Raw genomic sequence first — 20905 nt, forward strand, 5'->3', positions numbered from 1 at the left:
TTTAACTTGTTGAAATGAACTAATAAATTAGTCAAAACATAATTCCCTGTCCTCAAGGAGCTCACAGCCTGGTAGCAGAGACCAAAGTCACATGCAGGAAACAATTAAAGAACAGTTCACCACACAATTTAAATGCTAAATTGTGTGGAATAAATTCAATCTTGCTTTAAGCATTCAGAAAAATGGTAGCTTAATATAAACTGGTGAAGACATCATAGAGGAACTAAGACCTGCGCTGGCTCCAAAGAGGAATCTTCAGAGAAGTAGGCTTTGCCATGAATCAGTTCCCCAACTGTGGGCCAGATGTTGAATGCCTCTGGACTTCAGTTTCCCTATTTGTCATCAAAAGGTCTTGGTCAACATGATCCATAATGACTTCTTGCCTGGTCTGCTACCTTTTGGTTCTATGGCTTGGAGGGGATGTGGTAGGAAAGAAAAATGGTATTAGGTCTCTCAGGACATAAGCAACAGTGTCAAAGGGCAGAAATGGGCTCGCATCTCTATGTCTAGATGTGACAGCATATGACAGTGGTTTGGATCCCTGCCATCCCCTGCCTGTTCTGTTGTCATTACTTTCTGCTCCAACAGTGGGCCAGGGCCTCCACAGGAGGTAATGCCAGCCCTCATGCAGTGGCCGTGGGGATGCTAGAGAGAGGCTGGGTAGGAGAAATATTGCTCTATAAGAAATGGCAATGGCTGTGTTGGACATGGAGAACACTTCTGGCCTGATGACTCCCTGGCTGACATCTAGGTTGGACAATCAAGTGGTCCTTGGATCGTTTGGACCTTTGGACTAACATCCTAGTACAATTTCAGACCCTGTAGCTCGGAGATAAGGGTGCTGTCTTGGCTAGCTGTCCCCTCTCTAGATGTCATCTTTGTCCCACCTCGGGCGTTATTTGCTTATCCACAAACAAATTGAGTGAATATTTGACACTGAGTTTGCAGAGATAATGGAATGCGAAGGACATTCCTAACAGAAGGGATAGGGTGAGCAGGGGCACTGAAATTACCATCAGCACATTATTTGTGGATAATTAGGACCCATCCAGCATGGGTGCGGTTTTGAGACCTAGGCTCGATCAGATAGCAAAGGGTTGGAGAAAAAGAAAAGCTGCATTGAGCTATTTTTATGTACCATAGAAATCACCCATTTTAAGTGTACAATTCAACGATTTTTAGCAAATTTGCGGACTTGTGCAACCATCATCACAATCCAATTTAGAACATTTCCATCACCCCAAAAATGATCCCTTATGCCCATTTGCTTTCACTCACCATTCCTATCCCAGCCCCAGAAAACTACTAATATACTTCTCTGTCTATGATTTGTCTTTTCTGGACATCTCTTGTATATGAAATGATACAATATGTGGTCTTTGCAGTCCAGCTCCCTTTGCTCAGCATAGCGTTTTTGAGGTTCCTCCACATTGTAACGTGTTGATAGAAATCACTGAACTGACTCAGAAAAGATTTCATCAGTTTACACTTCCACTAAGAGGCTTGGGCAATATCCCTTTCCCCACATTCTTACCAAAATGCAATACTTTATCTTTTTAAGTTTTTGCTAATCTGATAAGCAATTCAGGTTGTGTTTGTTGTTGTTTTAATGGGAGGAGAGAACTCCAGGAAGGAGGCAGTGTGTCAGATGCCTAGAAGTGGAGGCTGAGAGGTGGGCACTGAACAGAGACCTTTTAGAAATGAGCTTTGGGGCCAGAGCTGAGGGCACCTGGAGGCACCGGAGCCAGCATAGGCCTTAGGGAAAAATACATTTGGCCTTAAATAGGAAATTGGGCATCTACAGGGTGGTATATCCAAGACTGATGAACCCCATGTCAATACCTCCTACCCCCCTTTTTTTAAGGAAGAGAAGAATGGAGAGGTAGGAAATCAGGATTCATAAATATCTGGGAAGGAGTGTGCCTGAGGACACAAGGGAGCTTAAAGCCTGGATAGGGAGACAGGACTGATGCTTGAAAGAATATTCGGGGTCCATGGTCTTTTCAAACCAGAAAAGACCTCTCTGTTCCCCTGACACGGGACTCAGTCAGCGAGGGCCTAGAGATTCTACCCTGAAATACCTCTCCAGTCTCCATCAACCTGGTCCAAGCCACCATCATCTCTTGCCAGGATCACTACAATAGCCTCCAGCTGTTCCTGCCCATGTACTCTAGCTGCCCTTCAACGCATTCTCTACTTTGCAGCAGGGAGATCTTTAAAAAACTCGGATCTGATCACCTGTATTTTTCCTCCCTAAAATTCATCAATGGCTTCCAATTACACTCAGGATGAAATTTAAATTTCTCAACCAGCCCACCTTCCCTTCCATCAAAATTCTTACCATCTCCAGCCCTGTACCACTCTCTAGTCCTGCCTCAGGGCCTTTGCACTTGCCATTCCAGGGCCCAGATGCTCTGCCCCTCCCTATCTCCTCTCTGCTCCCAGCAGACACATGCTCTTCCTGGCTTACTTCCCTCCAGTAGCCCCTCTCAGCTTGATGGAGGAACTTCCCTGACACTCTGTATAGCAGGTGCACCCACTCTCTTGGTGCCCTGTAATTTCCCCTCACAGCAGAGCACAATTGTGATTATTTAGTTATTTTAATAACCATTTGTCTAATTTCTGTTTTTCTCACTAGATTACAAGCTTCATATTGCTGTATCCCCAGTGGCTAATGGAATGCCTGGCATAAAGCTGGCATTCAGTACATTTTTTTTTAATTGACAAATGAATGAGGTATAACTGTACAGCAATAAGACTGGCTCCAAGTATCATAAACAAATGCAATATTTATCCCTCTCTGCTGGGAATGCCTTTCCATACCTATCCCCATTTGCCTAAATCTTCTTCCTTCAAGACCCTCAATCCTAGTTGCCACTTGCCCTGGAGAGTATTTATACCTCCTCTAACTCACTCTGCTTATTTTCCCAACCCCACTAGTGCCCACTGACAAGGTGAAGAATAAAAGGAAAAGAAATTAATGTGAGACTGTATGATGGCCTTCTCCAAACCACAGGGAGTTATTTTGCTTTCTCACAATTTCTACTCTTACCCTTTGAATATAGAGCTATAGTGCCCCTAATTTGCTTTGATCACTCCTGCAGGAGCTGTCATGGAATCAATCAGATTTGTAGAGTTTTATGACCAGAGGTCACCCAGTATGATTCCTCATTTTACAGATGAGAAAACTGAGGCCCAGAGAGGTTAATGCTCAAAACAGTTACCTCTGTTGGGTCTTATAATACCATTCAGTGGCATTTCCCAGGATAAATGTTTTCAATATCTGCACTAAAAAAGAGTGTGAATCCTCCTTTAATTTATTTAAAGGTAATCTCATTGCCAAGGTGAGTCACAAAGATGGGCTCCCTGTCCTGCTCCAACACAACAGAGCTGGACTGGTCGTGTTTGGATCAGGGGCTCCAGCTGGAACCAGGTCCCCTCTCTCAATAAGGCCACGTGTTTCATCTCTGCATTAGTAAAAGGGCCCCATATTTGTAACAAGACCTCATATACCCCACGGAATCATTGATCTGAGAGACCTGTTGGATTTAAACAGTTGCAGAACAGTAAAAGAAATCTGTCCTTCACTCCCAAAAAATAAAAAATTACAAAGGGCTTTTTCGCATATCTCAAAAGCCATGGAGGGTTGACTGTGAAAATGTTATTCCAAAACAGCCATGGGAAGGGAGGGAGGTCTGAGAATTTGATCTTAAACAATTGTCAACAACTTCTTCTCCCTAATGTATTTGCTTTCTGGTTCTGAAAAACTAAGCAACCAAAACATAGCTTTAACAAAGAACATAACTTTAACAAACACATTTAAATAGAACAGAATGCAGTCTTCAAGAAGGCATAAAAAAATGATCCCTCTATATCTAGAGAATCAATGAGAAATTAAGCAAAGTTTTGCCGGAAGTGTCCAAGGCCCAGCTGAGGTCTGAAAGTGTGAATTTATGCTCAGCCTGAGCCATGGAGTTGAGTTCTTTCTCCACTGGTGGCCCCGTGGTAGGATATAAGAGCAAGAGAGCAAAAGAGGCATGGCCCTGCAAAATGCAGTGCAGCTGCAGAACTCGTGGGGCCCCCTGACTCTGGAGGGAGGTGTGGCAATGTCAGCAGGTACATGCTCTTACATAGTTCTGTGGACATAGTGCTGTGGGAGCACAGAGGATGCACCAAGGACGGGGAGCCTGTCCCACCTGGGAGTATGAACTGGTAGTTGGGAGGAGGTTTTCCAGAACTAGAGTTATTCAACCAAGAAAGAACAGAAAGGTGTCCTATGTAGGAGGCTTGGAGGACAGGCTTGGAGATGGGCAGCAGAGTTGTGGGTTTGGGAAAGTTGAAGTTATTGGCACTGCAGAAAAGTAAAGTGGGACAGAGAGGGGTGCTGCTGGAGGGGTGCTGAGGTTTAGGTGATGGCTGGGTTCTTGGGTACCCCACCAGAGAGCTAAGGCTTTCTTTCTTTCTATGCTAGTTCAAAGATCCTAGAAGGATCTCTCCAAGAACTCCAGGCTGGGGAGGAAGCTGACACACTGGTGGTCCTGGGAGGAGCTGTAGCAGAGAAGGGCTGACGAGGGCAGAGCTCAGGTGTCTCAGGGATGGGGATGCAGGTGATACCACTTTACGGACCTGGTTGTACAGGGCCAGCTCTCCATATATCTATTCCCCACCCACCCCCCTTAGCACCGTGCCTAGTCTTAGGATACTCTGGCATAAGTTTGAAGGATAATCTTGCCTCTGCCCTCCTGCCTCCATGCAACAAGCAACAGCAATGTTTCTCATGCACACATTATGGGTGTTTTAGCTCTTTAATTGAAGAATTCTAGTTTACATATTTAAGCTCCACACTGTGAACAATAGCAATTAGTACAATGTTCAAAGAAATGGGTATGATTTTGTTGCTGCTAAATAGTTAAGGATCTTAACTTATTTTCTTTTTTTCCTTTAGCAGGCCTAATTTCTCCTGACCGTTATTTACTTCAGGGTTGAAACTTCTTGGGTACTGATAGCCTCAGTTCTTAAGATCGGAGTCCTGAGAGCTTTCCAGTTATGGACAGCAGCTCCCTCAGCTCTTTCTCACACTATGAGGAGAAAAGACTTGACACAGTAATTCTTTGACTCCCCCACTCCATGCAATCCTCCCTCACTCCCAGAGTTGATCAGCTAGGGAAGCCATGCCTTATAGATTCTGCTTATTGCCTGTTACCAAAATTATCTAGAAAACCTTAGGTGAATTTCTTTGGCCATTCAAAGTACTTCTTTCGATTTGTTCTTCTCTCCCTCTCCTCGTATAGCCATTTGCCCATTGGTGAATTGCATGATGTCTTTTCATCTGTAAACTGAGGATTATAGTACTTAATTCTCAAAGATTATTGGGTAGGTTAAATTAGACAATGTGTGTGAAGAGACATCACTCAATAAATGCATCATTTCCTTCTTTTCTTCCAATCTACAAGACTGCTAAAAACAGAGAACTCTCTTTCCTAGTATGAATTATGATCGTCTTTTCCTTTTTCCTTATTCCCTAAGTAACACATTCTGACATTCTCTTCTATCACATCTTTGCCCCAAATTGGTGCACAATGTAACTTAAATTGCTTCATTAAGAATCTCTCTTAGCAGTCTCTACTCTTACAAGTTTTACAGCTTTTTCAAAGAGATTGATGTCATGAAACTAAAGTTTATGAGAATCTAAGTTTGTTGAGAAACTCTGAAAAGCTTTGTATTCTTATGCATTTCAGAAAAATAAAGGAGTTTGTCACAATAGAGGACTTAATATCAGAGATGGGGATTTCTGCAATGAGGATGTCATATAATCCAACCCCTAATCTGTAGAAGTGGGTATTGAGGGTTCAGGGTGAGGCACTGTGGAAGAAAGCTCCTGCCATTACCTGAGGTTGAAAGCTGCAAGATGTGCTAATGGAGAGAACTGGATATAATGAACCATAATCACATCATGAGAGTTGTGGGTTAGATGAGGAAAAGCTTTCTAAAATAAAGTCTATTATGTATTTGGAATAGGTTGTAGAGAAATATTAAAGTCTGTTTATAAGGAGAGCTTTAAAAGTAAGTTAGAATTATATGTGTTCATTTCCCAAGTCAAGCGGCTAGACTGGTGAGCTCTTAAGGCCCCCTCTGGGCTAAGGATTCTTCTCTTCTCTGCCTCTTTTTGTCTTCTCACTCTCTATTTTGTGTTTTGCATGTATGTGCCTGTGGACTTCTTGGTACCAGTGGGAAGAAGTCAGTGGATATGATGAAAACCTGAACACCATTCGCACATATCAGGTGTGCAATGTCTTCGAGCCCAACCAGAACAACTGGCTGCTCACCACCTTCATCAACCGGCGGGGTGCCCATCGCATCTATACGGAGATGCGCTTCACTGTGAGAGACTGCAGCAGCCTCCCCAATGTTCCAGGCTCCTGCAAGGAGACTTTCAATTTGTACTATTATGAGACTGACTCAGTCATTGCCACCAAGAAGTCGGCCTTCTGGTCTGAGGCCCCTTACCTGAAGGTAGACACTATTGCTGCTGATGAGAGCTTCTCCCAGGTGGACTTCGGGGGAAGGTTGATGAAGGTTAACACAGAAGTCAGGAGCTTTGGGCCTCTTACTCGAAATGGTTTTTACCTCGCTTTCCAGGATTATGGAGCCTGTATGTCTCTCCTTTCTGTTCGTGTCTTCTACAAAAAGTGTCCCAGCATTGTGCAAAATTTTGCAGTGTTTCCAGAGACCATGACTGGAGCAGAGAGTACATCTCTGGTGATTGCTCGGGGCACATGCATTCCCAACGCAGAGGAAGTGGACGTGCCCATCAAACTCTATTGCAACGGGGATGGGGAGTGGATGGTGCCCATTGGGCGCTGTACCTGCAAGCCTGGTTATGAGCCTGAGAACAGTGTGGTCTGCAAGGGTAAGCCCTGGGGCTTTTGAGGCCTCTGTTCCCTCTCTACCTGGGGCAGGGCCAAACCTGCAAGATTTCCTCACCCTCCAGTTGTAGGTCATATAGGAACAGAAAGAGCCTAATGGCTTATTATAAAGCTGGAGAACCTATTTCCCCAGTGCTGGGCCTGAATATTTTCCAACTGTGTCTATCCAAGTTGTCTTTGATTATGGGAGTAAGAGATGGGAAGAATTCCCTGCACAGTGGAAAATAGCCTAATTACTACTCACTTCTATTTAGCTTTGGGACACACATATTCACACATACAGTCCCACATCCTACGTTCATCCCCAATCTCTAGGGCATGGAGAATTTGGGTTGTCTTGGACAATTCACTCAAGGGTAAATGAGAACCTACTGAATTTGGAAAATATTTTAGTTCATTTTGCTCTAGCTCCCACAGCACTAAACTTGCTTCTGAATCCATGTAGTTCATTAACTCAAAGATAGCTTGGCTATCTTTCTCCAAGGGCTTGATGCTGGGTCCTGGGGTAAAGATTGGGCCTAGTTTCACAGTGCATCCTAGAAGGAGATTAAGCTATTGTAAGGGAGGGGGGGAGTGGTAGGATGGTATTTTCTTTCTGAATAATGCAGAGTGATACAAACCTTACAGTTTAGGGGTATCAAGATACGGTGTATTCAAACTGGCTCTCCTCAACTGTAGAGAGCCCAAGTCTAACACGTGGCAATACCTGTGGTGAACTGGCTCCAGGCTTACTCAGCTCTGGGAGCAAATAGAAGTGTCTGGAGGCCTAAGTGTATAGAAGTCTAATGCGGGGAAGGGCAGGATTGGGGAAGAGAGGACTGCTTTCCTTCCTGAAAATGTGCATGTGGCCTTCAAAGGCTCTGATTCCCTTAGGAGCAAGGCTCCCCAGTTGGACCTCAGAAATGACCACACTTGGCCTTAACTCATCTCCAGGTTGTCACTCATCCTCTGGGAACAGCTTGGAGCTTGGGGGCTGTATTGTCTCTTCCTTCTCTATTGCGAGCCTCCTGCCAACTGACCTCCCTTTTGTCATGCCTATGAGCCCTGGGCCAGCTCTTGTGTATTTACTCCTCCACTTACCTTGCTCCCCAGACACTTGCAGGCAAGGCAGCTAGCATGGGATTGCTAATACCCATGAGCTCTGTGATCCTTTGGACTCAGCTAATTGCCTGGGCCGGAGCACTCATGCAGCCTTTCTGAGGCCTGCTGAGAGAGGAAAGCTGCGCTTTTGTGTCTTTATTGGATTTTTTGGTTACGGTACCCATGATGGATGGCATGGAAAGAGAGGGGAGAGAGTGCCATCATCAGCTGATGAATCAATGCAGACAGTTTTCAAAGCAGCCTGGCCTGGTCCCACTGCGCTTCTCTTTGTCCCACTGGTTGGGGGTGGGGCGGGAGGAGCCCCTTTGGCATTTGTCTGAGTCTGAGTGGGGACCAAGGCATCAGGCTGGTTCCTTAAAGGTGCAGGTGCAGCAGCTGACAGGCACACGTGCAACAGCCGTGCTGGTGATTTGTCCCGGCTTCAAAGGGCTGCCATGCTGCAGTTTCTAGCTGGGGCTCTTTCATTTTTCTCATTATTTCCCGAGCAGAATGGCAGGAACCAGAACAAGCATTGATTGGATCTGATTTAATCAGGACTCTGAGAACAAGCTCTCCTGTCTTTGGGCTAATAATTGGAACTTTTCTCTTTTTTAGGGGGGTTCTGCTATCCCTGCTGGTTTGTAGTCACCTCCTGCGGTTGTCTTGGGAGGGCCTATGAGGACAAATATGTAAATCCAATTGATTTCTTTCCATTCTTCCTATCCAGCCCCAATCTGCCCCTCCTCCTGAGTTTTGGTGGATATTCCAGGTCAAGGGATGTTATGAAAACAGCTTAATGTTGCAAACTGCATATTGCAGCCTCAGTGGAGGGTGAGATTTATTGGGCATCATCACTTTGCCATTTCAGAAGCACGGTTGGCCATATTTAGGTGCTGCTCCCAAAGGCCCAGGGTGGGAAGTCAGGTGGTATTGTGGGCCATGTGACTCAGCAGCCTGGCTCAGCTCAGTGCCTTAGAAGGGTGGAGACCTGCCCCTTTCTTTCTGTCTCAAGAGCTTTAAGCTGCATTCTCCGTCTTTGGCTGTGTTGCTAACCAGACCCTGAAGACCAAGCCAGACCTGCCCACCCAGGACTGACAGTGGGCTACCCCTGGGGAGGAGAGGGGGCTCTGGGCATAAGGCGACTTGGGGGTGGGGTTCTGCACCCTCCGATGAGGGGGGCCGTGCATGTGGAAGAACTAGTGACTGGGCCCCGTGGGGAGTCTCCAGGGGAAGGTTCTCCACCTATTTGGGAGTTCATGCTGTGTTGTCAGGTGGCACCATGGTGGCCTTTCACAGCAGTTCTGGTGGTCTGCCCTGTGCAGCGAATCTCCTGAGGCTGGAAGCTGGAGAATGGTGGATGCTATACTACTTTCTGCCAACACGGCCCTGGGAGCTGATATCCTAAGAGTCCAGCTGGCCCCAGCCTGGATGGCTCTGTGACTCACACAGCTGTGCCAATCTGATAAGTTTCCTTTTCTGGACATTTGGATCTGGGCATTTGCATGTGTTGAAGCTATGGGGTGGCAGGAAAAATATCCTTTCTGCTGTCGGGTATGTGTTCTTTTTCTGGAAGGACAGAGTTTCATGATGAGCAGGGAAGCATAGTCTCTCCACGTTTGCTTTGCATCTGCTAAACCCTCTCCTGCCAAAACCTCAGTGACCAGTCGCTTGGAGACCAATTAGGCAGCCTGGCCAGCAAGGAGTGGTCCTGGCCTAGAGCAGTTCCTGCTGCAAGTGAGAGAGAAGGAGAGCAGAGGAAGCAGGGCTAGGATGTGAGGCAGCTCATATACCTTGGAGAGGGCTCTGCAGCCAAAGGCCTGTTTCAGACTCATCCTTTCTGCACACACAGGTTGGGCCCATCAGGCAGTACCACAGTAGCCTGATGGAACCCACAAGCACCTCTGACCCCATCGTGCATGTATCTTTTTTTTTTTTTTTTTTTTTTTTTAGGTTTCAACATTGTAATTTGTAAACTTTTTTTTTTTTTTTTTTTTTAGAAATCATACGATTCTACATATGCACTCAGTAATTCTTAACATCATCACATAGATGCATGATCATTGTTTCTTAGTACATTTGCATCGGTTTAGAGGAACTAGCAACACAACAGAAAAAGATATAAAATGTTAATATAAAGAAAAGAAATAAAAGTAGTAGTAATAGTAAAAAACAACAACAACAAACAAACCAACAAGCAAACAAAAACAAAAAAAACCCTATAGCTCAGATGCAGCTTCATTCAGTATTTTAACATGATTACTTTACAATTAGGTATTATTGTGCTGTCCATTTTTGAGTTTTTGTATCTAGTCCTGTTGCACAGTCTGTATCCCTTCAGCTTCAATTACCCATTGTCTTACCCTGTTTCTAACTCCTGCTGAACTCTTATACCAATGACATATTTCGAGTTTATTCTCGAATGTCCGTTCACATCAGTGGGACCATACAGTATTTGTCCTTTAGTTTTTGGCTGGATTCACTCAGCATAATATTCTCTAGCTCCATCCATGTTATTACATGGTTCATAAGTTTATCTTGTCTTAAAGCTGCATAATATTCCATCGTATGTATATACCACAGTTTGTTTAGCCACTCTTCTGTTGATGGAGATTTTGGCTGTTTCCATCTCTTTGCAATTGTAAATAACGCTGCTATAAACATTGGTGTGCAAATGTCCGTTTGTGTCTTTGCCCTTAAGTCCTTTGAGTAGATACCTAGCAATGGTATTGCTGGGTCGTATGGCAATTCTATATTCAGCTTTTTGAGAAACCGCCAAACTGCCTTCAACAGTGGTTGCACCCTTTGACATTCCCACCAACAGTGGATAAGTGTGCCTCTTTCTCCGCATCCTCTCCAGCACTTGTCATTTTCTGTTTTGTTGATAATGGCCATTCTGGTGGGTGTGAGATGATATCTCATTGTGGTTTTGATTTGCATTTCTCTAATGGCCAGGGACATTGAGCATCTCTTCATGTGCCTCTTGGCCATCCGTATTTCTTCTTCTGGTAGGTGTCTGTTTAAGTCTTTTTCCCATTTTGTAATTGGGTTGGCTGTCTTTTTGTTGTTGAGTTGAATAATCTCTTTATAAATTCTGGATACTAGACCTTTATCTGATATGTCGTTTCCAAATATTGTCTCCCATTGTGTAGGCTGTCTTTCTACTTTCTTGATGAAGTTCTCTGATGCACAAAAGTGTTTAATTTTGAGGAGCTCCCATTTATTTATTTCCTTCTTCAGTGTTCTTGCTTTAGGTTTAAGGTCCATAAAACCACCTCCAGTTGTAAGATCCATAAGATATCTCCCAACATTTTCCTCTATCTGTTTTATGGTCTTAGACCTAATGTTTAGATCTTTGATCCATTTTGAGTTAACTTTTGTATGGGGTGTGAGAGATGGGTCTTTTTTCATTCTTTTGCATATGGATATCCAGTTCTCTAGGCACCATTTATTGAAGAGACTGCTCTGTCCCAGGTGAGTTGGCTTGACTGCCTTATTAAAGATCAAATGTCCATAGATGAGAGGGTCTATATCTGAGCACTCTATTCGATTCCATTGGTCGATATATCTATCTTTATGCCAATACCATGCTGTTTTTACCACTGTGGCTTCATAATATGCCTTAAAGTCAGGCAGCGCGAGACCTCCAGCTTCGTTTTTTTTCCTCAAGATGTTTTTAGCAATTCGGGGCACCCTGCCCTTCCAGATAAATTTGCTTATTGGTTTTTCTATTTCTGAAAAATAAGTTGTTGGGATTTTGATTGGTATTGCATTGAATCTGTAAATCAATTTAGGTAGGATTGACATCTTAACTATATTTAGCCTTGCAATCCATGAACACGGTATGCCCTTCCATCTATTTAGGTCTTCTGTGATTTCTTTTAACAGTTTTTTGTAGTTTTCTTTATATAGGTTTTTTGTCTCTTTGGTTAAATTTATTCCTAGGTATTTTATTCTTTTAGTTGCGATTGTAAATGGGATTCGTTTCTTGATTTCCGCCTCAGCTTGTTCTTTACTAGTGTATAGAAAAGCTACAGATTTTTGAATGTTGATCTTGTAGCCTGCTACTTTGCTGTACTCATTTATTAGCTCTAGTAATTTTGTTGTGGATTTTTCTGGGTTTTCTACATATAGTATCATATCGTCTGCAAACAGTGATAGTTTTACTTCTTCCTTTCCAATTTTGATGCCTTGTATTTCTTTTTCTTGCCTAATTGCTCTGGCTAGAACTTCCAAGACAATGTTGAATAATAGTGGTGATAGTGGACATCCTTGTCTTGTTCCTGATCTTAGGGGGAAAGTTTTCAATTTTTCCCCATTGAGGATGATATTAGCTGTGGGTTTTTCATATATTCCCTCTATCATTTTAAGGAAGTTCCCTTGTATTCCTATCTTTTGAAGTGTTTTCAGCAGGAAAGGATGTTGAATCTTGTCAAATGCCTTCTCTGCATCAATTGAGATGATCATGTGATTTTTCTGCTTTGATTTGTTGATATGGTGTATTACATTAATTGATTTTCTTATGTTGAACCATCCTTGCATACCTGGGATGAATCCTACTTGGTCATGATGTATAATTCTTTTAATGTGTTGTTGGATACGATTTGCTAGAATTTTATTGAGGATTTTTGCATCTGTATTCATTAGAGAGATTGGTCTGTAGTTTTCTTTTTTTGTAATATCTTTGCCTGGTTTTGGTATGAGGGTGATGTTGGCTTCATAGAATGAATTAGGTAGTTTTCCCTCCACTTCGATTATGTTGAAGAGTTTGAGGAGAGTAGGTACTAATTCTTTCTGGAATGTTTGATAGAATTCAGATGTGAAGCCGTCTGGTCCTGGACTTTTCTTTTTAGGGAGCTTTTGAATAACTAATTCAATCTCTTTACTTGTGATTGGTTTGTTGAGGTCGTCTATTTCTTCTTGAGTCAAAGTTGGTTGTTCATGTCTTTCCAGGAACCTGTCCATTTCCTCTAAATTGTTGTATTTATTAGCGTAAAGTTGTTCATAGTATCCTGTTATTACCTCCTTTATTTCTGTGAGGTCAGTAGTTATGTCTCCTCTTCCATTTCTGATCTTATTTATTTGCATCCTCTCTCTTCTTCTTTTTGTCAATCTTGCTAAGGGCCCATCAATCTTGTTGATTTTCTCATAGAACCAACTTCTGGTCTTATTGATTTTCTCTATTGTTTTCATGTTTTCAATTTCATTTATTTCTGCTCTAATCTTTGTTATTTCTTTCCTTTTGCTTGCTTTGGGATTAGTTTGCTGTTCTTTCTCCAGTTCTTCCAAGTGGACAGTTAATTCCTGCATTTTTGCCTTTTCTTCTTTTCTGATAAAGGCATTTAGGGCAATAAATTTCCCTCTTAGCACTGCCTTTGCTGCGTCCCATAAGTTTTGATATGTTGTGTCTTCATTTTCATTTGCCTCTAGGTATTTACTAATTTCTCTTGCAATTTCTTCTTTGACCCACTTGTTGTTTAAGAGTGTGTTGTTGAGCCTCCATGTATTTATGAATTTTCTGGCCCTCTGCCTATTATTGATTTCCAACTTCATTCCTTTATGATCCGAGAAAGTGTTGTGTATGATTTCAATATTTTTAAATTTGTTAAGACTTGCTTTGTGACCCAGCATATGGTCTATCTTTGAGAATGATCCATGAGCACTTGAAAAAAAGGTGTATCCTGCTGTTGTGGGATGTAATGTCCTATAAATGTCTGTTAAGTCAAGTTCATTTATAGTAATATTCAGGTTCTCTATTTCTTTATTGATCCTCTGTGTAGATGTTCTGTCCATTGATGAGAGTGGTGAATTGAAGTCTCCAACTATTATGGTATATGTGTCTATTTCCCTCTTCAGTGTTTGCAGTGTATTCCTCACGTATTTTGGGGCATTCTGGTTCGGTGCATAAATATTTATGATTGTTATGTCTTCTTGCTTAATTGTTCCTTTTAATAGTATATAGTGTCCTTCTTTGTCTCTTTTAACTGTTTTACATTTGAAGTCTAATTTGTTAGATATTAGTATAGCCACTCCTGCTCTTTTCTGGTTGTTGTTTGCATGAAATATCTTTTCCCAACCTTTCACTTTCAACCTATATTTATCTTTGGGTCTAAGATGTGTTTCCTGTAGACAGCATATAGAAGGATCCTGTTTTTTAATCCATTCTGCCAGTCTATGTCTTTTAATTGGGGAATTCAGTCCATTGACATTTAGAGTTATTACTGTTTGGATAATATTTTCCTCTACCATTTTGCCTTTTGTATTATATATATCATATCTGACTTTCCTTCTTTCTACACTTTTCTCCATGTCTCTCTCTTCTGTCTTTTTGTATCTGACTCTAGTGCTTCCTTTAGTATTTCTTGCAGAGCTGGTCTCTTGGTCACAAATTCTCTTAGTGACTTTTTGTCTGAGAATGTTTTAATTTCTCCCTCATTTTTTGAAGGACAATTTTGCTGGATATAGGAGTCTTGGCTGGCAGTTTTTCTCTTTTAGTAACTTAAATATATCATCCCACTGTCTTCTAGCTTCCATGGTTTCTGCTGAGAAATCTACACATAGTCTTATTGGGTTTCCCTTGTATGTGACGGATTGTTTTTCTCTCGCTGCCTTCGAGATCCTCTCTTCCTCTTTGACCTCTGACATTCTAACTAGTAAGTGTCTTGGGGAACGCCTATTTGTGTCTAATCTCTTTGGGGTGCGCTGCACTTCTTGGATCTGTAATTTTAGGTCTTTCATAAGAGTTGGGAAATTTTCAGTGATAATTTCTTCCATTAGTTTTTCTCCTCCTTTTCCCTTCTCTTCTCCTTCTGGGATACCCACTACACGTATATTTGTACGGTTCACATTGTCCTTGAGTTCCCTGATACCTTGTTCAAATTTTTCCATTCTTTTCCGGATAGTTTCTGTTTCTTTTTGGAATTCAGATGTTTCATCCTCCAAATCACTAATTCTATCTTCTGTTTCTTTAAATCTGTCATTGTAGGTATCCATTGTTTTTTCCATCTTTTCTACTTTATCTTTCACTTCCATAAGTTCTGTGATTTGTTTTTTCAGTTTTTCTATTTCTTCTTTATGTTCAGCCCATGTCTTCTTCATGTCCTCCCTCAATTTATCGATTTCATTTTTGAAGAGGTTTTCCATTTCTGTTCGTATATTCAGCATTAGTTGTTTCAGCTCCTGTATCTCATTTGAACTATTGGTTTCTTCGTTTGACTGGGCCATATGTTCAATTTTCTGAGCGTGATCCGTTATCTTCTGCTGGCGTCTGGGCATTTAGTCAGATTTCCCCGGGTGTTCAACCCCACAGGTTGAAAGATTTTTCTGCGCAATCTCTGGGTTCTGTTCTTCCTATCCTGCCCAGTAGGTGGAGCTCGTGGCACACGCCTGTCTGTGGGTTCCACCAGCGAAAGTTGCTGTGGGTCCCTCAACTCTGGAAAACTCTCGCCGTAGGGGAGGTTCGGCAACCGAAGCGTCTTGGAAGAATGCCAGCCGGCCCGGGGTTCCAAACGCGGGGAGGGTCGCCGGCCGTCGCAGCACAGGAGAGTGTCCGGCCAAATTAGCCAGTCGGCCCGGGGCACCAAGCGTGGCGGGAGGGCGCCAGCTGTCGCAGCCCGGGAGAGTACACTGTTCCCAGCCGACGGGGGAGTCACGTGTTTGGAAGGGATCCCCCGGTCACTGTTCTCCACAGTCTGGGGATTTCCGACCCAACTATCTCAGTTGTTCCGGGGGGCCTCGTGTGGTGGGGGCACCAGCCGCCGCGGCCTAAGGGGACCGCCTGTCCAGTTCTACCAGCTGGCCCAGGAAGGTGGAAGGGAGGGACTCCGGTCGCTTGCCGTCCCACCCAGGAAAGCCCGTGCCCCTTGGTGATCTCACCGGAGCTGGTTCTCCCAGATAGTCAGCCATTCCAGGATGGGGTACGCTGTCCCTTTGATCTCCCTCGTGGTTCCGGGAGCTGCTCTGTATTATCTCCACTCCCCCAGTAGCTGTTCTGGAGGAGGAAAGGTGAGGGCGGCAAGGCTGTCGAGGCTGGTGGCGGAGGAGCACGGTGAAGGCGGGGGAAGAGGGCACCGTGGTGGTTGGAGAGCAGCCGGAGCAGGAGGGGGAGGAGAGGGGAGAAGGAGGGCGGGCGGCTCGGCTGCTGCGGGGCGTGGGCGCCGCGCGGTGGGCCGGCCGAGAAAGAGAGGGGAGAAGGAGGGCGGGCGGCTCGGCTGCTGCGGGGCGTGGGCGCCGTGGGCCGGCGGACAAAGAGAGGGGAGAAGGAGGGCGGGCGGCTCGGCTGCTGCGGGGCGTGGGCGCCGCGCGGCGGGCCGGCGGAGAAAGAGAGGGGAGAAGGAGGGCGGGCGGCTCGGCTGCTGCGGGGCGTGGGCGCCGCGCGGCGGGCCAGCGGAGAAAGAGAGGGGAGAAGGAGGGCGGGCGGCTCGGCTGCTGCGGGGCGTGGGCGCCGCGCGGCGGGCCGGCCGAGAAAGAGAGGGGAGAAGGAGGGCGGGCGGCTCGGCTGCTGCGGGGCGTGGGCGCCGCGCGGCGGGCCGGCGGAGAAAGAGAGGGGAGAAGGAGGGCGGGCGGCTCGGCTGCTGCGGGGCGTGGGCGCCGCGCGGCGGGCCGGCGGAGAAAGAGAGGGGAGAAGGAGGGCCCGTGCATGTATCTTTATGAAATTGTTAATTACTAGGGGAGTGGTCCATCTGCACCAACCTCAGGTTTTGTGCCCATCATATAGAGGATTAGTGAGAAATCACAGCTTTGTCCTTACTCACTCCCCTACCCCCTGCCCCGCTAAGATTAGTGGTTAAGTAGATTCCAAGCGGCTTAGCTCTCCCTATGCCAGGGAGCCCAAGAGGTGGCACTTGGCAAGCTCTCTCTGTGCTGGGGAGCCTAAAATAATACATCAGCTGCGACTGGACTGGAGGGAGATGACAGGGACTGGGATGGACAGTTGCTGCCTGTTGGAAGCCTGGGGATTGCTGAATCCCAAATGGATGTTCTTGGAGGGAGCAGGGATGGCCTCTGGGCAGCCAGATCCTGGCTGGAGCAGTGTCCCCATGGGGCTTGGGTCTGCTTCAGCCCCCGAGCCCTTCCTGATGGCCTGACTTTCCTTCCCAGGACAGTCTCTGATGCTTCCAGAGGTGCTGCCTCATAGGCCCGCCTCTTCGGCCAGAGGGGATGTAGGAATGAGAGTGCTGCTCCGTCCTCACTGCCCCCTCCCCTGCACCTCCTTTGCCCCTGTCCCCATGGATGTCCAGGACACACATTGAGCCTCCACCGGAGCTCACACGGGATGGAGAAGGGAGGGTGGAGGAGGAAGGAGGACTAGGGCTGCCCGGGGGGAAGCGGCTTCACCTGGAGACATAAGCCTGTTTCAGTGCTGGCTCTGCTGTTGACTTGCTGGTGGTTTTAGGAAAGTTCTTTGCCATCAATTGTCACTTCTTCCCTGCCTACTTCTCAGGTTATATGACAAACAAGTGGGATCACGGACAGGAGAAATGACATCTGTTGCCAGGTGTCATTGCTCTTAAGCTCTAAGTACACTCTAAGATTCTGCTTATGTGGGGTCTAAGCTTTCGGAATGAAGGTGGCATGGGGTGCCCCCAACCCAGAGACACAGGAGTCCTGAATGCTGGGCCGTTGTGTCCCTGCACCTGCCCATGTGCAACTCCATGACCAATAAGCAGTGGCCAGGGAAGTCAGCACATTGGGGTCATCCACTTGCCCTCAGCAGGCTAGTGGGTCGCTAACACACTTTTGGAAGGTGTGGCCTGTGCGGCCTGCCCTGGCACAGATGACCTAGGCGTGTGGTCTCTGTGACCTCCAGGTCCGGGAGCCAGGAAGACCCCCCCAAGCCTGAGAGAGAGAACGGTGGCCTGCTGAACCAGCAATTCTCGATCCCAGAGAGAGCGTCCGAAGCCCCAGAAAAGGCTTTATAAAATGATGTCCCCAGGCCTCCGCCTTCTGAGATCCTCCGGGGTAGATGTGATGTGGGGCCCAGGCACAGGGTGGAAGCTGCAGACAGGGGCTAAGTAGCAGGCGTCTAGAAAAAGTATACTGGAGGGATGTCATGGAAGGCGTTCTTGGGAGTGGTGGGACTTGTGGAAGACTGTGCTTGAGAGCCTTAGGAGAACGTAGAAGGAGTCTGGGAGAGAGCCCTGTGGGAGGCCAGCAGGCCAGCAGGGCTGCAGGAGGGGAAAGCACCCAGAGCAGAGCTGCACCGTGATGAGAGGCTGGGGGCGGGGGAGGCCCTGCAGGGCCCTGATGAGGCCAAGGGCTGCAGCTGTGGCAGGGGAGGGTGAGGCAGGAAGCTGAGGGTAGACTATCCAGGGGCTGTAGAAAGAGCAACCTTCCCTCTAGCTGGCTGGCGCTTGCGGGGTCACTCGGTGTGTCCTCAGAACACCAGGGATGCTGCCTCTGCGTGCAGGGGTGAACCTGCAGGAACCCCCTGTCCTGCTCACGGCCTGCAAATCAGGGTCCGGACTGAGGATCGTAACTCCCCTAACTTGGGGTTCCCGTGGCTTTTCCAGGTCACTCCCAACTCTGGACATCAGCAGAGCCTTTGCAACTTTTAAAGAACACAGCAGACACGGGGGCCCCTGTCTCTATGTTTTATGTCTCTGCCCCTCCTCCCCTGTGCCTGTCAAAGCTGGGGAGTTAGCGTTGGAGCCTCAGGAGCACTGTCTTGCTCAGTGACCCCACCACGTGCTCCTCTCTATCCAGGCATGTCCCTGCCGTCTTCCAGGAGGTCTCCGCTCCTCCCCTGGCTTCTCCTCCATTCCTACCTGCTTTCCAACTGGGGCCACTTTTCCTCGATAGTTTTCCACCTGCATGTTAATGCCTTCATGCCTAGGAACCAAAGAGACATTTTGAACCTTTCAGTAGTTTCGGTGCCTTTGTCAACCTGAGTTGCTGAGATGAGCCACTTTATAAGCCTAAGGGAGCTGAGTTGAAAAATCTGCAGGATTCAAAAGTTGGGAAAAATAGGTTTAATCTAGACCTTCTTGGCAAAAAAAAAAAAAAAAAAAAGATTTGCTGGGCCTATTTCCATCTTCCTTAGGATTGCTGGTCCCATATTGAGGTGCTAAAAGAGGAGCTGTTGGGGTACGGGGGGCATGTATACATGTGTGCCTGTGTGTGATTGCTGCATAGTGTGTGTGCACGCGCGTGTGCATGTGTCTGTGTGTGGTCACTGTGCTGGTATCTGCATTCAGGGGCACTGAAGAGCTGTCCCTGCTCTCTGACCCACTAGCAGTGGGCTGAGGAGTGAGAAGCAAAGCCCCAACCCCAATGGCCTCCCCTCAAGTCCCAGAGAGACCAGCTCTGCTCAGGGCCAGGGGAGGCCAGGGTCATTAACACTGCAGCCCTGTAAGATGAGCTCCAGCATAGGATTTCCCAACAGGCCGCTACATTTAGAAACCTCTCGGGCCTCCTCTGCTCCCCTCTGTGGCCCTGCCCAGCGGCATCCAGAGAGGAATCCGATGTAATTGGCTGGATGTGACATAGGCATGGGCAACAGCAGCTGGAGCTGCAGGGATGGTCTCTGCAGCACCATCTCCAGCCAGCCAGCCAGGGAGGCGGGGCTCTGGGCACTGGGGGCTGCCCAGGATGGGAGTCCAGACTCCCTTATGCACTGCACCGCCCCTCTGCATTTCCACCCTGCTCCGCCTTTCTGACTTCCAGGTGTGGTAGAAGCACCCAGATTCCACCAGTGTCTCCCAGAGGGTCATGCTTCTCCCAGGTCAGTGCTAGAGTTACTGAGAATGGTTTGGCTCCCTTTCATGCATTTGAGGTGCCCTGGATGGGAGCCCACATTTTGCCTCAAGCTTGGTCATCTGTGGCTTAATCAATATTTAATTGATTAAAGGCACCATATGGTTATTACAGAGGTCGTGTCACTGGGCAAGGAGCGCAGCTGGGACCCCAGTGCCACTGCTTATTTCCCCATGGTCTCCCAGTGCTGCCACTTATTTCCTCATGAAACTGTCAGACCCAGCGTGGAGCAGGGTGGGATGGCTGAAAAGCATCTCTTCTCGCTGTCTCATTTATCCATAGGGGGAACGGTCGGGAAGGATTTCTGGGTACCGTTCTAGGGAAGCAAGGCCTGTTAATGGTAGAGCAGAGACTAGAACTCAGGGCAGGGGAGGACAGCATCTGCCTCTGCTCCTGAGACTGGATTTTGCTGAAATCAACCATCCTCAAAAGCATAATACATGTGTTCAGGGATGTCAAATTTCTCTCAGCTATCCCTTCATAAATACTCTCTCCTGTGTCTGTGCTGGCCTTTCATTTTATCTTGGGGTCCTAGTGGCTCCCTGGAGCCATACCCCTGAGGTTATAGATTTCTGGTTCAGCACGGGACTCTGTTGAGTGTCATCGTCTTGTTTTTATCTTCTGGGAGCAGCATGATCTCTCCGGAGAGCTCTGCCATGCTAACTTGCTAGGGAGCAGATATCCCAATGGTGCACCGTGTCTCTGCAGGGAGACCCTGACTTCCCTGGGGAAGGATAAAGCCCAAGGCTTTGTGTGACACCAGCTTACCCTGTGTGCCATGCTTAGGAAAAGGGCAGAGGTGGGGGTCAGGGGTGTGGCTGTGGGTTGGAGCCTGCTTGTGCTGTCATATCCTCACCTAGCTGGAAGGTGCCCAGATCATCCGGTTCTTCGGGGCGACAGCCACACCCTCGGTCCGCACTCCCCTGATAGTGAGATGTGTCACCAGGCTGTTGGTGGCTGTGTGGCACCTCCCAGCTAGACAATACTCTACAGTGAGTCCAGCCTTCCCGTGGCTCTGACTTCGCTCTACCTCGGTGGTCCCTCAGCCTGTGTCCAAACATCTCCAGCGATGGGACAACTTACTACTTTCCAGGTCAACCTTGTTCATTTCTGAGCCCATCTTCCTTGTATTGAAATGAACCAGAGAC

The 20905-nt window shown here is 46.7% G+C and overlaps 1 protein-coding gene across 3 annotated transcripts in view; it reads left to right on the plus strand.

Moving 5' to 3' along the window:
• The window catches only part of EPHB1 (EPH receptor B1), a 395735-nt gene that overhangs the window by 91867 nt on the left and 282963 nt on the right, over positions 1 to 20905 (plus strand). For all 3 annotated transcript variants that reach the window (XM_077130187.1, XM_077130185.1, XM_077130186.1), the window contains one exon: positions 6229 to 6910. In XM_077130187.1, coding sequence (XP_076986302.1) covers positions 6229 to 6910 — 682 coding nt within the window. The remainder of the gene's footprint in view (positions 1 to 6228; positions 6911 to 20905) is intronic.

The sequence above is a fragment of the Tamandua tetradactyla genome, chromosome 15, assembly GCF_023851605.1.
Source record: "Tamandua tetradactyla isolate mTamTet1 chromosome 15, mTamTet1.pri, whole genome shotgun sequence".
Classification (NCBI taxonomy): Eukaryota; Metazoa; Chordata; class Mammalia; order Pilosa; family Myrmecophagidae; genus Tamandua; species Tamandua tetradactyla.